General features: G+C 49.9%; 1 protein-coding gene across 1 annotated transcript in view; it reads right to left on the bottom strand.

Annotated features, from left to right (window-relative positions):
• LOC126249471 (uncharacterized) overlaps positions 1-17,248 on the bottom strand; it is a 293,036-nt gene that overhangs the window by 92,221 nt on the left and 183,567 nt on the right. The window contains exon 4 of the mRNA XM_049951125.1: positions 543-692. Within this exon, the coding sequence (XP_049807082.1) occupies positions 543-692 (150 nt within the window). The remainder of the gene's footprint in view (positions 1-542; positions 693-17,248) is intronic.

Here is a 17,248-nt window from a genome sequence, read left to right as displayed (position 1 = left end):
ACGTGCACCTTCCGCCGACCACTGGCGACAACATCGATGTACTGTGGAGACCTCACGCCCCACGTGTTGAGCAATTCGGTGGTTCGTCCACCCGGCCTCCCGCATGCCCACTATACGCCCTCGCTCAAAGTCCGTCAACTGCACATACGGTTCACGTCCACGCTGTCGCGGCATGCTACCAGTGTTAAAGACTGCGATGGAGCTCCGTATGCCACGGCAAACTGGCTGACACTGACGGCGGCGGTGCACAAATGCTGCGCAGCTAGCGCCATTCGACGGCCAACACCGCGGTTCCTGGTGTGTCCGCTGTGCCGTGCGTGTGATCATTGCTTGTACAGCCCTCTCGCAGTGTCCGGAGCAAGTATGGTGGGTCTGACACACCGGTGTCAATGTGTTCTTTTTTCCATTTCCAGGAGTGTATTACGAACTACTGGTTAGTTTCGGTTCGTTAGGATGTTAGTCACGTACACACCAGTACAACAGTTATGTAAATGTTAGCAAGACATCACTCTGTTATTAGTACGAGTAACGAATTGTTTTACCAAGTGTCGTCGCTGATCGGTAGCGTATACGCTTTTGTCTTCGCAAAGATCCGCTTGGAAATTCGGGCCGATTGATATCCTCAGCTGATCCGTGAAGCAGCCAGGACTGTGGAATATTGATTGACCACGGTCTTCTCTTACTATCAGTGCCTATAAAAATAAGAAAGCAAGATAACTTAAGCACAAAATACACGTTCCGGCAAAAAGCAAGTGCCTTTCTCCAGATGACTCGTTTGCAAAGAAAGTCTGGCAAGAAGAATTGCTTAAAAGATTCAGACTTTCATAGTTCGTTTTCTTCTCACTCTCTTCGTTCGCTAATTGACTGAAACATCCAAAATAACCTTTTTAAAAGACATACATTCACAGAACAATAATTGTACAATGTTTCATTCGAAGTAAATAGATAACGCTTGAACATTCACCTTCTTTTCAGTTGTCATAGCTGTGCTTCTACAACGTCACATGTAAACAACATTAAAGCGCTAACTAGTGCCACCATGCAGCAGCGCTGCCCAGCCTCTGCTGTAATACTTGTTATTCTTCTTGTTTTACTGCCCTTGTTAAAACATGTCGATAAATCGAATATCATGCTAGATTAATCTGGGCCACTCTACCGAAATGGCTCTTTAAAGTCCACTTTCAAAATAATTTTATTTGTAACGGGAAGCAAACTGACCGTTTCCCTCGACACTGGACGTCGCATGAAAGACGTGATGAGGAATATTTGTTTGTGCTGACTCAATTTACATACTGCAAAAACGAAATTGCAAGTATATGCCGAAACACAAGAGAAAATGTGCCTCACGACTCTTAGGAGAGACACCACGTGTGTAAATGATAGTCAACAGCGTTTACAACCATAGATTGCAGCCACGCGGGATTAGCCGAGCGGTCTCAGACGCTGCAGTCATGGACTGTGCATCTGTTCCCGGCGGAGGTTAGAGTCCTCCCTCGGGCATGGGTGTGTGTGTTTGTCCTTAGGATAATATAGGTTAAGCAGTGTGTAAGCTTAGGGACTGATGACCTTAGCAGTTAAGTCCCATAAGATTTCACACACATTTGACATTTGACATAGATTGCACAGGGAAATATTTCACAATGATTCTTTGTTTCCACTCTCATTTTGCATTTCATTTCTGCAGAGAATTAAATTATTCACTCTATCCATTATAAGAACAACGACAAGCAGAAAATAGTCATTTTTACATGGATGACTTGAAACTACTTGCAACAAATGTAAAGAACATAAATGAAATGCTAAGTATTGTTAAAAGGTTTAGTGATGACATTAGTACAAAGCAGGGCCCTGAGAAATGTGCGTAAGTAAGCGTGATTAGAGAGAATCTTTTGAAAGTATAGCACATTCACTTGGATGAAGATACCAGTATAAGAAATCTGGTACCTGAGAAGATTTACAAGTATCTTGGTATACAAAAAATGACGATATTTAAAAACAATCAGTGTAGAAAAGAGTTGTCCAAAAATGTTATAGGAAGGGAAAACTGGTGCTAAGAACGGAACTCAACTCCAAGAACAAAATCGTGACTAATAGAATCACTAGCAGTTCGTATTACTTAATACAGCTTAGGCCTGGCAGACTGGTCCTAACATGATATTTTATCAACAGGACGCAGGACATGAAATCTGTGCACCACGATGTAAAGTGCTACGCACCCCGTAGAGGATATCGACGGAGTATACGTGACACGTAAGAAATAAGAGCGGGGTCAGAGACATATAGAGGCAGCACATTGTAATGCTATAGCTGGATTTCCCACGAGTGTATTCCAGCACGTGAATGATCCGCCAATGTGTCAAATAATACCATCTGAGATGTCAAATGGAAACAGAGGAGTTATTCCTCAGGCTGAAAATGTTGCAGGAAAGTTCTCACATAATGCTAAATTCACTGATACGTACTAACTCCTGCAATTTAAGATAAAAATTTTGACTCAGAATAAGCAAAAATTATCCTGGAGATAGAAGTCTCTACATGTTCAGTATCATAACAACATTCAGAGAGATCTGTGGTTAAAAGAGGAAGAATGTGAGGAGCATCAGAAGCTTTAACAGTAGCTGCTCAAGATAGGCCTTAACGACGAAGAACTACGGAAAACTAATAATGAATATCAATCAAGATTATAGATGTTGACTTTGTGGAATACATTCTGTGACAACGGATCTCACAATATAAAAGTGCCGTATCTTGGCAACGAAAAGAGGGGGGGGGGGATGAGTCAGACCTGGATCGAAATCTCGCGACGGATTAACGAGTGTGGCCGGGGCATCGATCAGTCTGCTGTGGTTTTTAGGCGGTTTCTCACGCTCGTTAAGGCGAATGCTGGTCTACACCCTACTACACCTCTCACAAAATACGATACAAAAGCCGTTAAAATACGATCAGACACAGAACAAAGTATACACAGTTCACAAACTGGCGGGACACACCACTTCTGTCCCTTAGGCAATTGTCGACCCTGGCAGCAGGAAGGGTATACGGTCGTACAACTTCAGTACAACGGATTCTTTACTAGACGGGGTAAAGCTAACGAAAAGAAGGTCTTCACGACGAAACAATTCCTCAAGGGGCACAATAAAGTGTACTCATACCTTCACTGGCAAATACAGGCTGTACAAAAACATATGGCCAAACTTTCACGATAAAAAAACCCACATCTAGACAAATAAAACTTGTTAGATGAACATAGGTCTGTAAACGCTTTCCATGTTACAGCTCATTTTATATTCCTCTTCATAATCAGATTATTGACAGGAAACACACAGAAACAGAATGTATTAAAATTATATGAAATGTTATCCCACATGAGATGTTCAAAATACCCTCTTGTTTACCTTTGGTTGGTTCGTAAGTGGTAATTCTTAGGTTTACCATCAGCGTTTGCTGTTCCAAATGAACGAAGGTAACGTTGACGTCTGACTCACTTCACTGCTTGTGTTGATACGCGGCTAACGTCATTGCTCTGTTAGCATCAAGCATGTACCATTAACTATTAAGTGTTCATCACGGACTTGGTATCCGCTACAGTGCAATGGAAGTGTGCTGAAATGCGCAGTTGGCAGACGCCCATTTGCTGTACGGTCTAGTAGGTAGTAATGGCCGTGGCGCTTAATGTTTGCATCGGCAGGGATTTCCAGAACGACGGTGCCCCGGCGGGAGGCCGTTTGAAGCAGTTGGTCGTCGTCTTACGGGACACGGGATGTGCAACAAGTAATGTTGACCACATGGCGGTCTGCAAAGTGCTGCAGGAGAACCTGCCGTACGTACATTGTGTGCAGGCACGATCACCAGTTAATTTTCCTACACGGGCACACCTCTGCGAGTCGTTCATTGAACAAGGTGCATCCCTCATTTTGGTGCCGATATTCTGCCCACGGAAAAGGCTCCGTTTCAAAGTAGACGATTAATGTGTTGACGAGCTGTAGAAAATGAGCACTAACATTTCCGGATCCATGTCCATACAACGTATTTTCTTCCTCTACGTGTGAGGAATGTTTCCTGGAAGTTAGGCCATACCTTTTTGTTGTACCCTGTATACACACACTTCTGCGCAAAATTTAACGACAGTTTAACTTTCACATAATGTGTTACTATCAACTAACCTAGCTCGATGAAACTTGGATCTTATATACAAATAAGTACTAAAGTACAGCTGAAAAGGTAACCGAAAGACATACGCAGCGAGATGAACAAAAATGACACTTTGATTGAAAGACAATAATTATACAGAAGTCAATGCGATTAATGATGGTCCCCTGTCCCAGGGAACTACCATAAATCGCAATGGTTTCAGTGTAATTCTTGTCACTGAATGAAAGTGTCATTTCTGTTCGTCTCACTGAGTATTTCTTTCAGTTACCTTCTGTACTGTACTGTAGGTGGACTTGGGTGTCATATGTGAAGCGTTTACAATCAGATGTTACACTCATTTCCACGACTGACAAAAACGACTTTACCAATGTGTGGCGAACGTAATGCTGGACAGGGGCAGGAAAAGATGAGAAGGGCGAAATTTCGTACTAATAGGCTTACTGGTGTCAGAACAGAAGTGGAATCAATACCCATTTCGTGGCTAAAAAGTGAAAAGTATAGGAAGTTAAATAACCTAATAATTATTACATTCACTGAAGTACACTCCTGGAAATTGAAATAAGAACACCGTGAATTCATTGTCCCAGGAAGGGGAAACTTTATTGACACATTCCTGGGGTCAGATACATCACATGATCACACTGACAGAACCACAGGCACATATACACAGGCAACAGAGCATGCACAATGTCGGCACTAGTACAGTGTATATCCACCTTTCGCAGCAATGCAGGCTGCTATTCTCCCATGGAGACGATCGTAGAGATGCTGGATGTAGTCCTGTGGAACGGCTTGCCATGCCATTTCCACCTGGCGCCTCAGTTGGACCAGCGCTCGTGCTGGACGTGCAGACCGCGTGAGACGACGCTTCATCCAGTCCCAAACATGCTCAATGGGGGACAGATCCGGAGATCTTGCTGGCCAGGGTAGTTGACTTACACCTTCTAGAGCACGTTGGGTGGCACGGGATACATGCGGACGTGCATTGTCCTGTTGGAACAGCAAGTTCCCTTGCCGGTGGTCGAACGATGGGTTCGATGACGGTTTGGATGTACCGTGCACTATTCAGTGTCCCCTCGACGATCATCAGTGGTGTACGGCCAGTGTAGGAGATCGCTCCCCACACCATGATGCCGGGTGTTGGCCCTGTGTGCCTCGGTCGTATGCAGTCCTGATTGTGGCGCTCACCTGTACAGCGCCAAACACGCATACGACCATCATTGGCACCAAGGCAGAAGCGACTCTCATCGCTGAAGACGACACGTCTCCATTGGTCCCTCCATTCACGCCTGTCGCGACACCACTGGAGGCGGGCTGCACGATGTTGGGGCGTGAGCGGAAGACGGCCTAACGGTGTGCGGGACCGTAGCCCAGCTTCATGGAGACGGTTGCGAATGGTCCTCGCCGATACCCCAGGAGCAACAGTGTCCCTAATTTGCTGGGAAGTGGCGGTGCGGTCCCCTACGGCACTGCGTAGGATCCTACGGTCTTGGCGTGCATCCGTGCGTCGCTGCGTTCCGGTCCCAGGTCGACGGGCACGTGCACCTTCCGCCGACCACTGGCGACAACATCGATGTACTGTGGAGACCTCACGCCCCACGTGTTGAGCAATTCGGCGGTACGTCCACCCGGCCTCCCGCATGCCCACTATACGCCCTCGCTCAAAGTCCGTCAACTGCACATACTGTTCACGTCCACGCTGTCGCGGCATGCTACCAGTGTTAAAGACTGCGATGGAGCTCCGTATGTCACGGCAAACTGGCTGACACTGACGGCGGCGGTGCACAAATGCTGCGCAGCTAGCGCCATTCGACGGCCAACACCGCGGTTCCTGGTGTGTCCGCTGTGCCGTGCGTGTGATCATTGCTTGTACAGCCCTCTCGCAGTGTCCAGAGCAAGTATGGTGGGTCTGACACACCGGTGTCAATGTGTTCTTTTTTCCATTTCCAGGAGTGTATATTATAGTCGTAATGACTGAGTAGAAAAGAATGATGACTAAGGCCTAGCATTCTATCGGCTACAAGATTATTAATACGAAGCACAAGCTCAGTTTTGGGAAGGATGGGGAAGAAATTCGGCCATACGACTTTAAAGGTACCATCCAGGAATTTGCCTTATGTGGTTTAGGGAAATCACTGGAAGCCTAAATCTGGATGTCCTAACGGGAATTTGAACTGCCGTGCTCCAATATGAGAACAATATCTTACAACTGCATAACACAGTTCGGTGACTAAAGAAGACGTGATATGAGTAGAAAAATAATAATCATAGAAAGGAAACCAGAAGAAAAGTGTCATTTTTATTAACAGCAAGCTTTTGGTTTCTAATGACAAACTATTAACAAGTATGAAAATAAATACGGATGCAACCTACACATCATATTTGTCAACCCTTTGATATATACCAAGAAGAAAAAAATAACACGTAGGCACATTTTTCTTAGGTTTCTGGCAACCTCTATAGTGTAAGAGTTAATCAAAAATTTTCTGTTCGAAGGCCGTACAGCCCAGAACCGGCAAGTCAACCAGGTAAATGTCGACATGAGCATTAAGGCAATCATCCCACCGACGCCCCATATTAAAGATACCAGTTTGGTAAAACAGCGTGCCCTGCTGCGTGGAGAAGTCCGCAGCTGCCTGCTACACATCCTCGTCCGACAGAATGGTCGACCCTTCAAGGCCTTTTTAAGGGGCCAAAGGCTATTATCGCATGGCGGGATATCAATACTATATAATGTCTCCCACCTGAGTTAGCGTAACGGACGAGGCTCTCCTTCCAGATCGACTGGCGTCTTGTGTCGAATTACGACCAGCACGAAATTTGGCCCAATATTCCATGACGATGGTTTTCGACAGACGTGCTGCCCCATGTACATTCTTCATTCTCCTACAGATTTTCGATTTTCCTTCGGCAGCCAAACAAAGAATAACAGCACGTTGGTCTTGTTTCGACGCATTTGGTGTTAACATAGCCATAGTTCAAGTTTCCGCCTTTACCGCACCCAAGTCGGAAAGACACGAATGCACCCCCTGCGGGTCCGGGGTAAGAATAGGCCCGAGGTATTCCTGCCTGTCGTAAGAGGCGACTAAAAGGAGTTTCAACCGTTTCGGGCTTCCATGTGATGGTCCCCCTTGGGGTTTGACCTCCATTTTTCAAAATTCTACAGAAGTACGAGCCTTTTGGGGAAGGACGCCTTACGTGGTGTACCACTGGTCCTCAGTGCACTAAGACCTTGGCACTCAGCATTGTAATGGCGTTGTAACCATAACCACTATTCCTCAAATTGGGCCTCAACGCCTGATGGGTTGTACAAGTTACGCCCATAGTGCGTCCCCATCTGCACCTATGATCATGATGGACTTTCCATGGCACCAGAAATCCAGCACGGTAGCCAGCCCGTTGTGGTGGGGTCGTCATGTACCCTGTAGGTTGTAGCCCCCTGACAACACAGGGATCGTACTGCCGATACCTGAGCTGCACCCTCCCCACGTCGGCCAAGGAGTAGATGCCCGTCTCCTTGGGGCATCAGGACTGCCGGCAACGGTCATCCTGCCAGGTGGCCCTTGCTGAGGCTGGGTGGCGCCCGTGGGGAGAGCCCCTGGTCGGAGTGGGTGGTATCGGGGCGGACGTTTCGCAGATGAAACGTCAACACGTATCAGATCGCTCTGCGGTCGAGTCTTTCAAACGGAAAGGTACTGTCTCTAGTTCTGGTTCTCCTGCCCTTTCCCCCTTGGCCACTCCCTGGGAGGAGGGACAGGCCCGCCGGCTTGGGGCGAAGTACTTCCCCCGCTATTTGGTCTGTTCTCGAACCAATGGGGGGACGTTCGCCACCTCCAAGCCCATGTTCTTTGTTCAGCACATTGAGGACATCTTCGGGGAAATCGAGGCTCTCAGTAAGATGCGTTCGGGGTCCGTTCTTATAAAGACCACCTCCGCCACACAGTCGGCGGCGCTCCAGGCGTGCGACCGCCTAGGGGATATCCCAGTGTCCATTGTCCCGCATCTGGCATTAAATAGGACGCAGGGGGTTACTTTTCATCGGGACCTCCTGCTGCAATCTGATGAGGAGCTCAGGGCCACCCTGGAGCGCCGAGGTGTGCATTTCGTCCGGCGAGTCCAGCGCGGCCCCAAAGACCGTCGCATCGACACTGGGGCCTTTATCCTCGCCTTCGAGGGGGACGTTCTCCCGGAGAAGGTAAAGGTGATGTGCTACCAGTGCGACGTGCGACCTTACGTCCCACCTCCTATGCGCTGTTTTCGGTGTTTGCGCTTTGGGCACATGTCGTCACGGTGTGAGGCTGAGCCCCTTTGTGGCGATTGTGGACGTCCTCTTCGTGAGGAACATACATGCACCCCACCACCTCGGTGTGTTAATTGTCCTGGCATCCACTCGCCTAGATCCTCAGACTGCCCCGCATATCAGAAGGAGAAGAAGATACAAGAACTCAAAACTTTGGATCGTCTCTCTTATTCTGAGGCCAGGAAGAAGTATTACCACCTCCATCCCGTGCCGTTGACCACTTCGTTTGCCTCAGTTTTCCCCTCCTTCCGCGGTATCCTCACCCCTATCCTGTCCCTCCTCCGCCTCCTCCGCCCATCCGGGGTCTCTGCCTCCGCCTCCCAAATCCCTCCCTTCCAAATCCTCCTCCCCTGTGGCCCCCGCCCCCTCTACCCCAGGGGCCACCCTTCCTCCTCCTCCTCATCCTCCCCCACCGCCGGCTGAGAAGCGATCGTCTTCTCAGGCGTCCATCGGGGAAACGTTCCGGACTCCAGCTTCCGAGGTCCGGCGTTCCAAAACGGACCCCGCGCGTGAGGACCTTCTTCGGGTCCAGCCCACCACCCCTCTGCCTCCTCGGACTTCCAAGAAGGCCCCCAAGAAGAAGTCTCTATCCCCCTCTCCACTCTGGCGCGTTTCGTCTGACGCTCCATCCGTGAGTCGCTGCTCCCGGCCGTCCTCAGTTTCTCCGGGACGCTCTGCTGCCAGGCGCTCAGCTGGCCTCTTGTCGGCAAATGATGCTGCCCCTCCTACACCACCAGGGACAGCGGCCGCAGCTGGCGACGACTCGATGGAACAGGATCCGCCTCCCGCCGGTTGTAGCGTTGTTCCCTCGAAGCCTGGCCCTCCGCGGCCGTCGAGGTGACCAGCTCTTCCCCCGTCTCGTTCCCCCTCTTTTTTGACTAGCGATGGCCTTGTTACATTGGAACATAAGAGGTATTCGATCTAATCGGGAGGAATTACAACTGCTCCTCCGCCTGCACTGTCCGCTCGTCCTTGGTCCCCAGGAAACCAAGTTGCGCCCGACTGACCGTATTGCCTTTACCCACTATACCTCGGAACGGTATGACCTCACCCCCGTGGACGGTATCCCAGCTCATGGTGGGGTCATGTTGCTCGTTCGGGACGATGTCTATTACCATCCCATCCCATTGACCACCCCACTCCAAGCAATAGCTGTCCGTATTACTCTTTCTGCTTTTACTTTTTCAGTTTGTACCATCTACACTCCATCGTCATCCGCTGTTAGTTGGGCTGACATGATGCACCTGATTGTTCAGCTTCCCCCGCCGTTTTTATAGTTTGGCGACTTCAATGCCCATCATCCCCTTTGGGGCTCTCCTGCATCCTGTCGAAGAGGCTCACTCTTGGCGGATGTCTTCAACCATCTCAATCTTGTCTGCCTCAATACTGGCGCCCCGACTTTCCTCTCGGACTCTACTCATACCTACTCCCACTTGGACCTCTCGATCTGTTCTACCACTCTTGCCCGTCGGTTCGAGTGGTATGTCCTTTCTGACACCTATTCAAGCGACCACTTCCCCTGTGTCGTTCGTCTCCTTCACCACACCCCATCCCCACGTCCTTCGAGCTGGAACATACCGAAAGCTGACTGGGGACTTTACTCCTCCCTGGCGACCTTTCCGGACCACGATTTTCTCAGTTGTGACAGTCAGGTCGAATACCTCACGGCTGTTATCATCAATGCTGCCGAACGTTCCAGTCCTCGTACTACCTCGTCTTCACATCGCGTTTCCATCCCCTGGTGGAACGAGGCTTGTAGAGACGCTATCCGTGCTCGACGACGTGCTTTACGCACCTTTCGCCGCCATCCTACGTTGGCGTATTGTATTGGATACAAACGACTCCGAGCGCAATGCCGTAGAGTCATCAAAGACAGCAAAAAAGCTTGTTGGCCTCTTTCACCAGCTCCTTTAACAGTTTTACTCCCTCTTCTGTCGTATGGGGTGGCCTGCGCCGGCTGTCGGGCATTAAGGCCCACTCCTCGGTACCTGGCCTGACCTCAGGTAATGAGGTCCTCGTTGATCCTGTGGCTGTCTCCAACGCCTTCGGCCGGTTTTTCGCGGAGGTTTCAAGCTCCGCCCATTACCACCCTGCTTTCCTTCCCAGAAAAGAGGCAGAAGAGGCTCGGCGACCTTCCTTCCACTCGCTGAATCTGGAAACTTATAATGCCCCCTTTACTATGCGGGAACTCGAACGTGCGCTTGCACTGTCCCGGTCCTCTGCTCCGGGGCCAGATGCCATTCACGTTCAGATGCTGGCACACCTTTCTTCAGCGGGCAAAAGCTTCCTTCTTCATACCTACAATCACGTATGGACCGAAGGTCAGGTCCCCATGCGTTGGCGTGACGCTGTTGTTGTTCCTATACCCAAACTCGGGAAGGATAGACACCTTCCTTCTAGTTACCGCCCCATTTCTCTTACAAGCTGTGTCTGTAAGGTGATGGAGCGCATGGTTCATGCTCGGTTAGTTTGGATTCTTGAATCTCGACGGCTACTTACCAATGTCCAATGCGGCTTTCGTCGCCGCCGCTCCGCTGTTGACCACCTTGTGACCTTGTCGACATTCATCATGAACAACTTTTTGCGAAGGCGCCAAACGGTAGCTGTGTTCTTCGAAATGGAGAAGGCTTATGATACCTGTTGGAGAGGAGGTATCCTCCGCACTATGCACAGGTGGGGCCTACGCGGTCGCCTGCCCCTTTTTATTGATTCCTTTTTAACGGATCGAAAGTTTAGGGTACGTGTGGGTTCCGTATTGTCCGACGTCTTCCTCCAGGAGAACGGAGTGCCTCAGGGCTCCGTGTTGAGCGTAGCCCTTTTTGCCATCGCGATCAATCGAATTGTGGATTGCATTCCACCTAATGTCTCAGGCTCTCTCTTTGTCGATGACTTCGCGATCTACTGCAGTGCCCAGAGAACATGCCTCCTGGAGCGCTGCCTTCAGCGTTGTCTAGACAGCCTATACTCATAGAGCGTGGCAAATGGCTTCCGGTTCTGTGAAGAGAAGACGGTTTGTATCAACTTTTGGCGATATAAAGCGTTCCTTCCGCCATCCTTATGTCTCGGTCCCATTGTTCTCCCATTCGTGGAAACAACTAAGTTTCTAGGGCTCACGTTGGACAGGAAACTGTGTTGGTATCTGCATGTCTCTTATTTGGCGGCCCGTTGTACACGTTCCCTTAATGTCCTCAGAGTTCTTAGTGGTTCATCTTGGGGAGCGGATCGCACTGTCCTGCTTCGCTTGTATCGGTCCATAGTCCGATCGAAGCTGGATTATGGGAGCTTCATCTACTCGTCTGCTCGGCCATCCCTCTTACGCCGTCTCAACTCCATCCACCATCGGGGGTTACGTCTTGCGACCGGAGCCTTCTACACTAGTCCTGCCGAGAGTCTTTATGCTGAAGCTGCCGAATTACCATTGACCTACCGGCGCGACGTACTGCTGTGTCGGTATGCCTGCCGTCTGTTGTCTATGCCCGACCACCCCTCTTAAGAGTCCTTCTTCGCCGATTCTCTCGACCGTCAGTACGGGTTGTATGTGTCTGCCCTGCTGCCCCCCGGAGTCCGCTTCCGTCGCCTGCTTCGACAATTGGATTTTGCCCTCCCTACCACCTTCAGAGTGGGTGAGAGCCCGACATCACCTTGGCTCCAGGCTCCGGTTCATATTTATCTCGACCTCAGCTCACTCCCGAAGGAGGGTACTCCGGCTGCAGTGTATTGCTCACGGTTTGTCGAACTTCGTGCTCGACTTGCCGGTCACACCTTTATTTATACCGATGGCTCCAAAACTGTCGATGGTGTCGGCTGTGCCTTTGTCGTCGGGGCCGCCACCTTTAAATACCGGCTCCTCGACCAATGTTCCAGCTTTACGGCCGAGCTTTTTTCTCTCCATCAGGCCGTTCAGTATGCCCGCCGCCACCGCCATTCATCGTATGTACTCTGCTCTGACTCACTCAATGCTCTTCAGAGCCTTGGAGCTCCCTATCCGGTCCATCCCTTGGCTCAACGGATACAGCAGTCCCTCCATTCTTTCGCTGATAATGGTTCTCCTGTCAGATTTCTGTGGGTTCCCGGACATGTAGGAGTGCCTGGGAATGAGGCTGCGGATGTTGCAGCCAAGGCTGCTGTTGTGGCGTAACAAGCTAGTCACGCCACACTGAGGAGGAAGCCGAAAGGCACGCGTACACACACGCCGACTGGCGTCAAGTCTGGAACAGGATACGTATTGAATACTATAAAGAAAATACGTATCTTTGGAATATACTTAACTTTTAATCAATCCTTGTGATACATCTCTCTTGACTATACAAATGAGACTCGTAAGATACATGCACTGTGACAATTGGCTCCTTGCTAAGTCGTAGCCATTAACTTAGCTGAAGGCTATTCTAACTGTCTCTCGGCAAATGAGAGCAAAGGCTTCGTCAGTATAGTCGCTAGCAACGTCGTCGTACAACTGGGGCGAGTTCTCGTACGTCTCTCGAGACCTGCCCTGTGGTGGCGCTCGGTCTGCGATCACACAGTGGCGACACGCGGGTCCGACATGTACTAATGGACCGCGGCCGATTTAAGCTACCACCTAGCAAGTGTGGTGTCTGGCAGTGACACCACAGCTGCAGTCCTCCTGCCTCGGCCAGCCTCCCATTATGTCCCGTCATCTGACGTTCGTGGGGATGTTTGTAAGAGGCTTGTGTCGTTGTGGTGGGATGCTTGGTCATCCCTCCAAGGAAACAAGCTCCGGGCAGTAAAACCGCTCCCAACTGCTTGGACAACCTCCTCCCGACCATCTCGGCGAGAGGAGGTCCTTCTGACCAGGTTGCGGATTGGGCATTGCCGGTTTAGCCACCGCTACCTGCTCTCCGGTGACCCGGCCCCGCAGTGCCCTTGCGGTCAGGCATTAACAGTGCACCATGTTTTATTGTCGTGTCCCCGCTTTAGTCAATCTCGTGTTGTCCTGTCCCTGCCATCTACTTTACCTGATATTTTAGCTGATGACGCTCGAGCAGCTGCTCGTGTTCTGCGTTTTATAACATTGACTGGCTTGTCCAAAGACATCTAACCTTTTTACTTATTTTATCTACATCTTTGTTAGGTCTTTCTGGTGTCCCACCTCCCCTTGAGTTTTACTAGATTCCCTGTGCTCTAACAACAGTGACTGGGCGCTAATGACCTCAGTAGTTGAGCGCCCTTAAACCCCACAAAAAAAAAAGACACGAATGCCACACTAATTCGTTGGCTACATGTCGGTGCTTATGTACCGGCAACGGTGTCGCGCTACGTTTCATATACTCTGCAGCAAAGCCATCAGACAAAAGTTTTTGATCGTCCTTATATTTTGGTCGATATCTTCAATCATGTTATGTGCTTTCTGTAAATGAATAGAACCTCGTTTCAGCATCTTCTTCTGAGTTCAAATGGTTCCAATGGCTCTGAGCACTATGGGACTTAACATCTGAGGTCACCAGTCCCCTAGAACTTAGAACTACTTAAAACTAACTAACCTCAGGACATCACACACATCCATGCCCAAGGCAGGATTCGAACCTGCGACCGTAGCGGTCGCACGGTTCCAGACTGAAGCGCCTAGAACCGGTCGGCCACAAGGGCCGGCCTTCTGAGTTCCAGACGGAACATTTAGTGCTACGGATCCCACACGTAATCTTGTTCATGATATTGTACGAAGAGCATGTTCACGCACATTTACTCATTTATTTGTCTGAGCTACCCTTCATATGAAGTGAACGTGTCTGTTTTTGTGAGGGTGATTCATCTGCATTGCACAAGTCGCAACAACTAATCCACCTAAAATGAACAAGTACACTCCTGGAAATGGAAAAAAGAACACATTGACACCGGTGTGTCAGACCCACCATACTTACTCCGGACACTGCGAGAGGGCTGTACAAGCAATGGTCACACGCACGGCACAGCGGACACACCAGGAACCGCGGTGCTGGCCGTCGAATGGCGCTAGCTGCGCAGCATTTGTGCACCGCCGCCGTCAGTGTCAGCCAGTTTGCCGTGGCATACGGAGCTCCATCGCAGTCTTTAACACTGGTAGCATGCCGCGACAGCGTGGACGTGAACCGTATGTGCAGTTGACGGACTTTGAGCGAGGGCGTATAGTGGGCATGCGGGAGGCCGGGTGGACGTACCGCCGAATTGCTCAACACGTGGGGCGTGAGGTCTCCACAGTACATCGATGTTGTCGCCAGTGGTCGGCAGAAGGTGCACGTGCCCGTCGACCTGGGACCGGACCGCAGCGACGCACGGATGCACGCCAAGACCGTAGGATCCTACGCAGTGCCGTAGGGGACCGCACCGCCACTTCCCAGCAAATTAGGGACACTGTTGCTCCTGGGGTATCGGCGAGGACCATTCGCAACCGTCTCCATGAAGCTGGGCTACGGTCCCGCACACCGTTAGGCCGTCTTCCGCTCACGCCCCAACATCGTGCAGCCCGCCTCCAGTGGTGTCGCGACAGGCGTGAATGGAGGGACCAATGGAGACGTGTCGTCTTCAGCGATGAGAGTCGCTTCTGCCTTGGTGCCAATGATGGTCGTATGCGTGTTTGGCGCCGTGCAGGTGAGCGCCACAATCAGGACTGCATACGACCGAGGCACACATGGCCAACACCCGGCATCATGGTGTGGGGAGCGATCTCCTACACTGGCCGTACACCACTGGTGATCGTCGAGGGGACACTGAATAGTGCACGGTACATCCAAACCGTCATCGAACCCATCGTTCTACCATTCCTAGACCGGCAAGGGAACTTGCTGTTCCAACAGAACAATGCACGTCCGCATGTATCCCGTGCCACCCAACGTGCTCTAGAAGGTGTAAATGAACTACCCTGGCCAGCAAGATCTCCGGATCTGTTCCCCATTGAGCATGTTTGGGACTGGATGAAGCGTCGTCTCACGCGGTCTGCACGTCCGGCACGAACGCTGGTCCAACTGAGGCGCCAGGTGGAAATGGCATGGCAAGCCGTTCCACAGGACTACATCCAGCATCTCTACGATCGTCTCCATGGGAGAATAGCAGCCTGCATTGCTGCGAAAGGTGGATATACACTGTACTAGTGCCGACATTGTGCATGCTCTGTTGCCTGTGTCTATGTGCCTGTGGTTCTGTCAGTGTGATCATGTGATGTATCTGACCCCAGGAATGTGTCAATAAAGTTTCCCCTTCCTGGGACAATGAATTCACGGTGTTCTTATTTCAATTTCCAGGAGTGTATTTAGTATTGACAGTAAAATAACGAGTATAGCACACCATACGTGACAAGTGCCACACAATTTAACATTTCAGCCGCCTTCACTTTAACAAATGTTGCCGTGTCAGCCCAGTGATGTCAGAGCCGACTCCGTTGAGGTCCTCGGCGTACACTGTGGACAGTAGCGATGGGCTAAGCTGTTGTCGTCTTCAGTTATTAGTTGAAGACTTTTTTGATGGACTGAAGACTAAAACAGCAGTAACAGCAGTGTAGCCCATCTCTGTTCCCCCCACAGTATGCCGAAGGCCTCAGCGGTGCCCGCTGAAACATGCTTCATGCTTTACGATCGAATGCGTCATTTGCACAGTTCACGAGAACGCCAGTTGCATATCGGAACAGATTCCAACACCTAGCACCAGCTGACTGCTTCCGAAGCAAAAGGACACGCTCCAGGCATGGATAACCTGGACGCCTGTAGTTGCCTGTGACTACTAGAATTTGAGACAGAACATTACCTATTACAACGACAATGACACATCTTAGATTAAAACGTCAAGAAGAACATTATTGTTATAAAAACTGGAAATTTTCAAAATGGTTCAAATTACTCTAAGCACTATGGGACTTAACATCTGAGGTCATCAGTCCCCTAGACTTAGAACTACTTAAACCTAACTAACCTAAGGATATCACACACATCCATGCCCGAGGCAGGATTCGAACCTGCGACCGTAGCAACAGCGCGGCTCCGTACTGAAGCGCCTAACCGCTCGGTCACAGCGGCCGGCTGAAAATGTTCCTCTTAAACAACTGTTAACGAGGTAAGTAGTTGAACCTCATGCTTTTGTTTGTCGAGTCCTACCCTATTTAAAAATGAAAAGATTCAGCGTGGAACGGATTATTTGTGTAATACAAAATGGTTCAAATGGTTCTGAGCACTATGGGACTTAACATCTGTGGTCATCAGTCCCCTAGAACTTAGAACTACTTAAACCTAACTAACCTAAGGACATCACACACATCCATGCCCGAGGCAGGATTCGAACCTGCGACCGCGGCAGTCGCGCGGTTCCGGACTGCGCGCCTAGAACCGCTAGACCACCGCGGCCGGCTGTGTAATACAGGTGATTCAAAAAGAGTATTACTTCCATTGTTACGTTAAATATCTCGCATCCGTAGGGGAGAGAACCAACTGACTGCGTTTTGTCTGAGACACCGAAACGAAACCAAGTGTGTAACCGTTAGGAAATAACTGTGAATCTATAGCTACGACACAGATATAATAAACGAGTACAGATCGAGCAGCTCTTTCCTGGGTCCTCTCAGTTTGTTGTCGTTTCGCCAGTCTGATACGCATTGTAAGTTGTAGCTGCTCGAGTAGTTGAGAAACACCACATCAACTGAACCGTGCCGAAGTCTAGCAGTTGTCTTTACCAGTATAAAAAGGAAAGACGGTTAGAATTTTAGCGTTTTGAAAATGGCGAAATCCTTACAGACATAGAACCATGTAACAAGTGCACTTCCTTTCTAGTTTTTGGTTTTCTGTGATTATTTTCTGGCTGCTTCAGACGTATACA

Source organism: Schistocerca nitens, chromosome 3 (assembly GCF_023898315.1).
Source record: "Schistocerca nitens isolate TAMUIC-IGC-003100 chromosome 3, iqSchNite1.1, whole genome shotgun sequence".
In the NCBI taxonomy this organism is placed as follows: domain Eukaryota; kingdom Metazoa; phylum Arthropoda; class Insecta; order Orthoptera; family Acrididae; genus Schistocerca; species Schistocerca nitens.
Note: the sequence above shows the minus strand (reverse complement) of the source record. Positions and strands in the feature narration are given on the sequence as shown.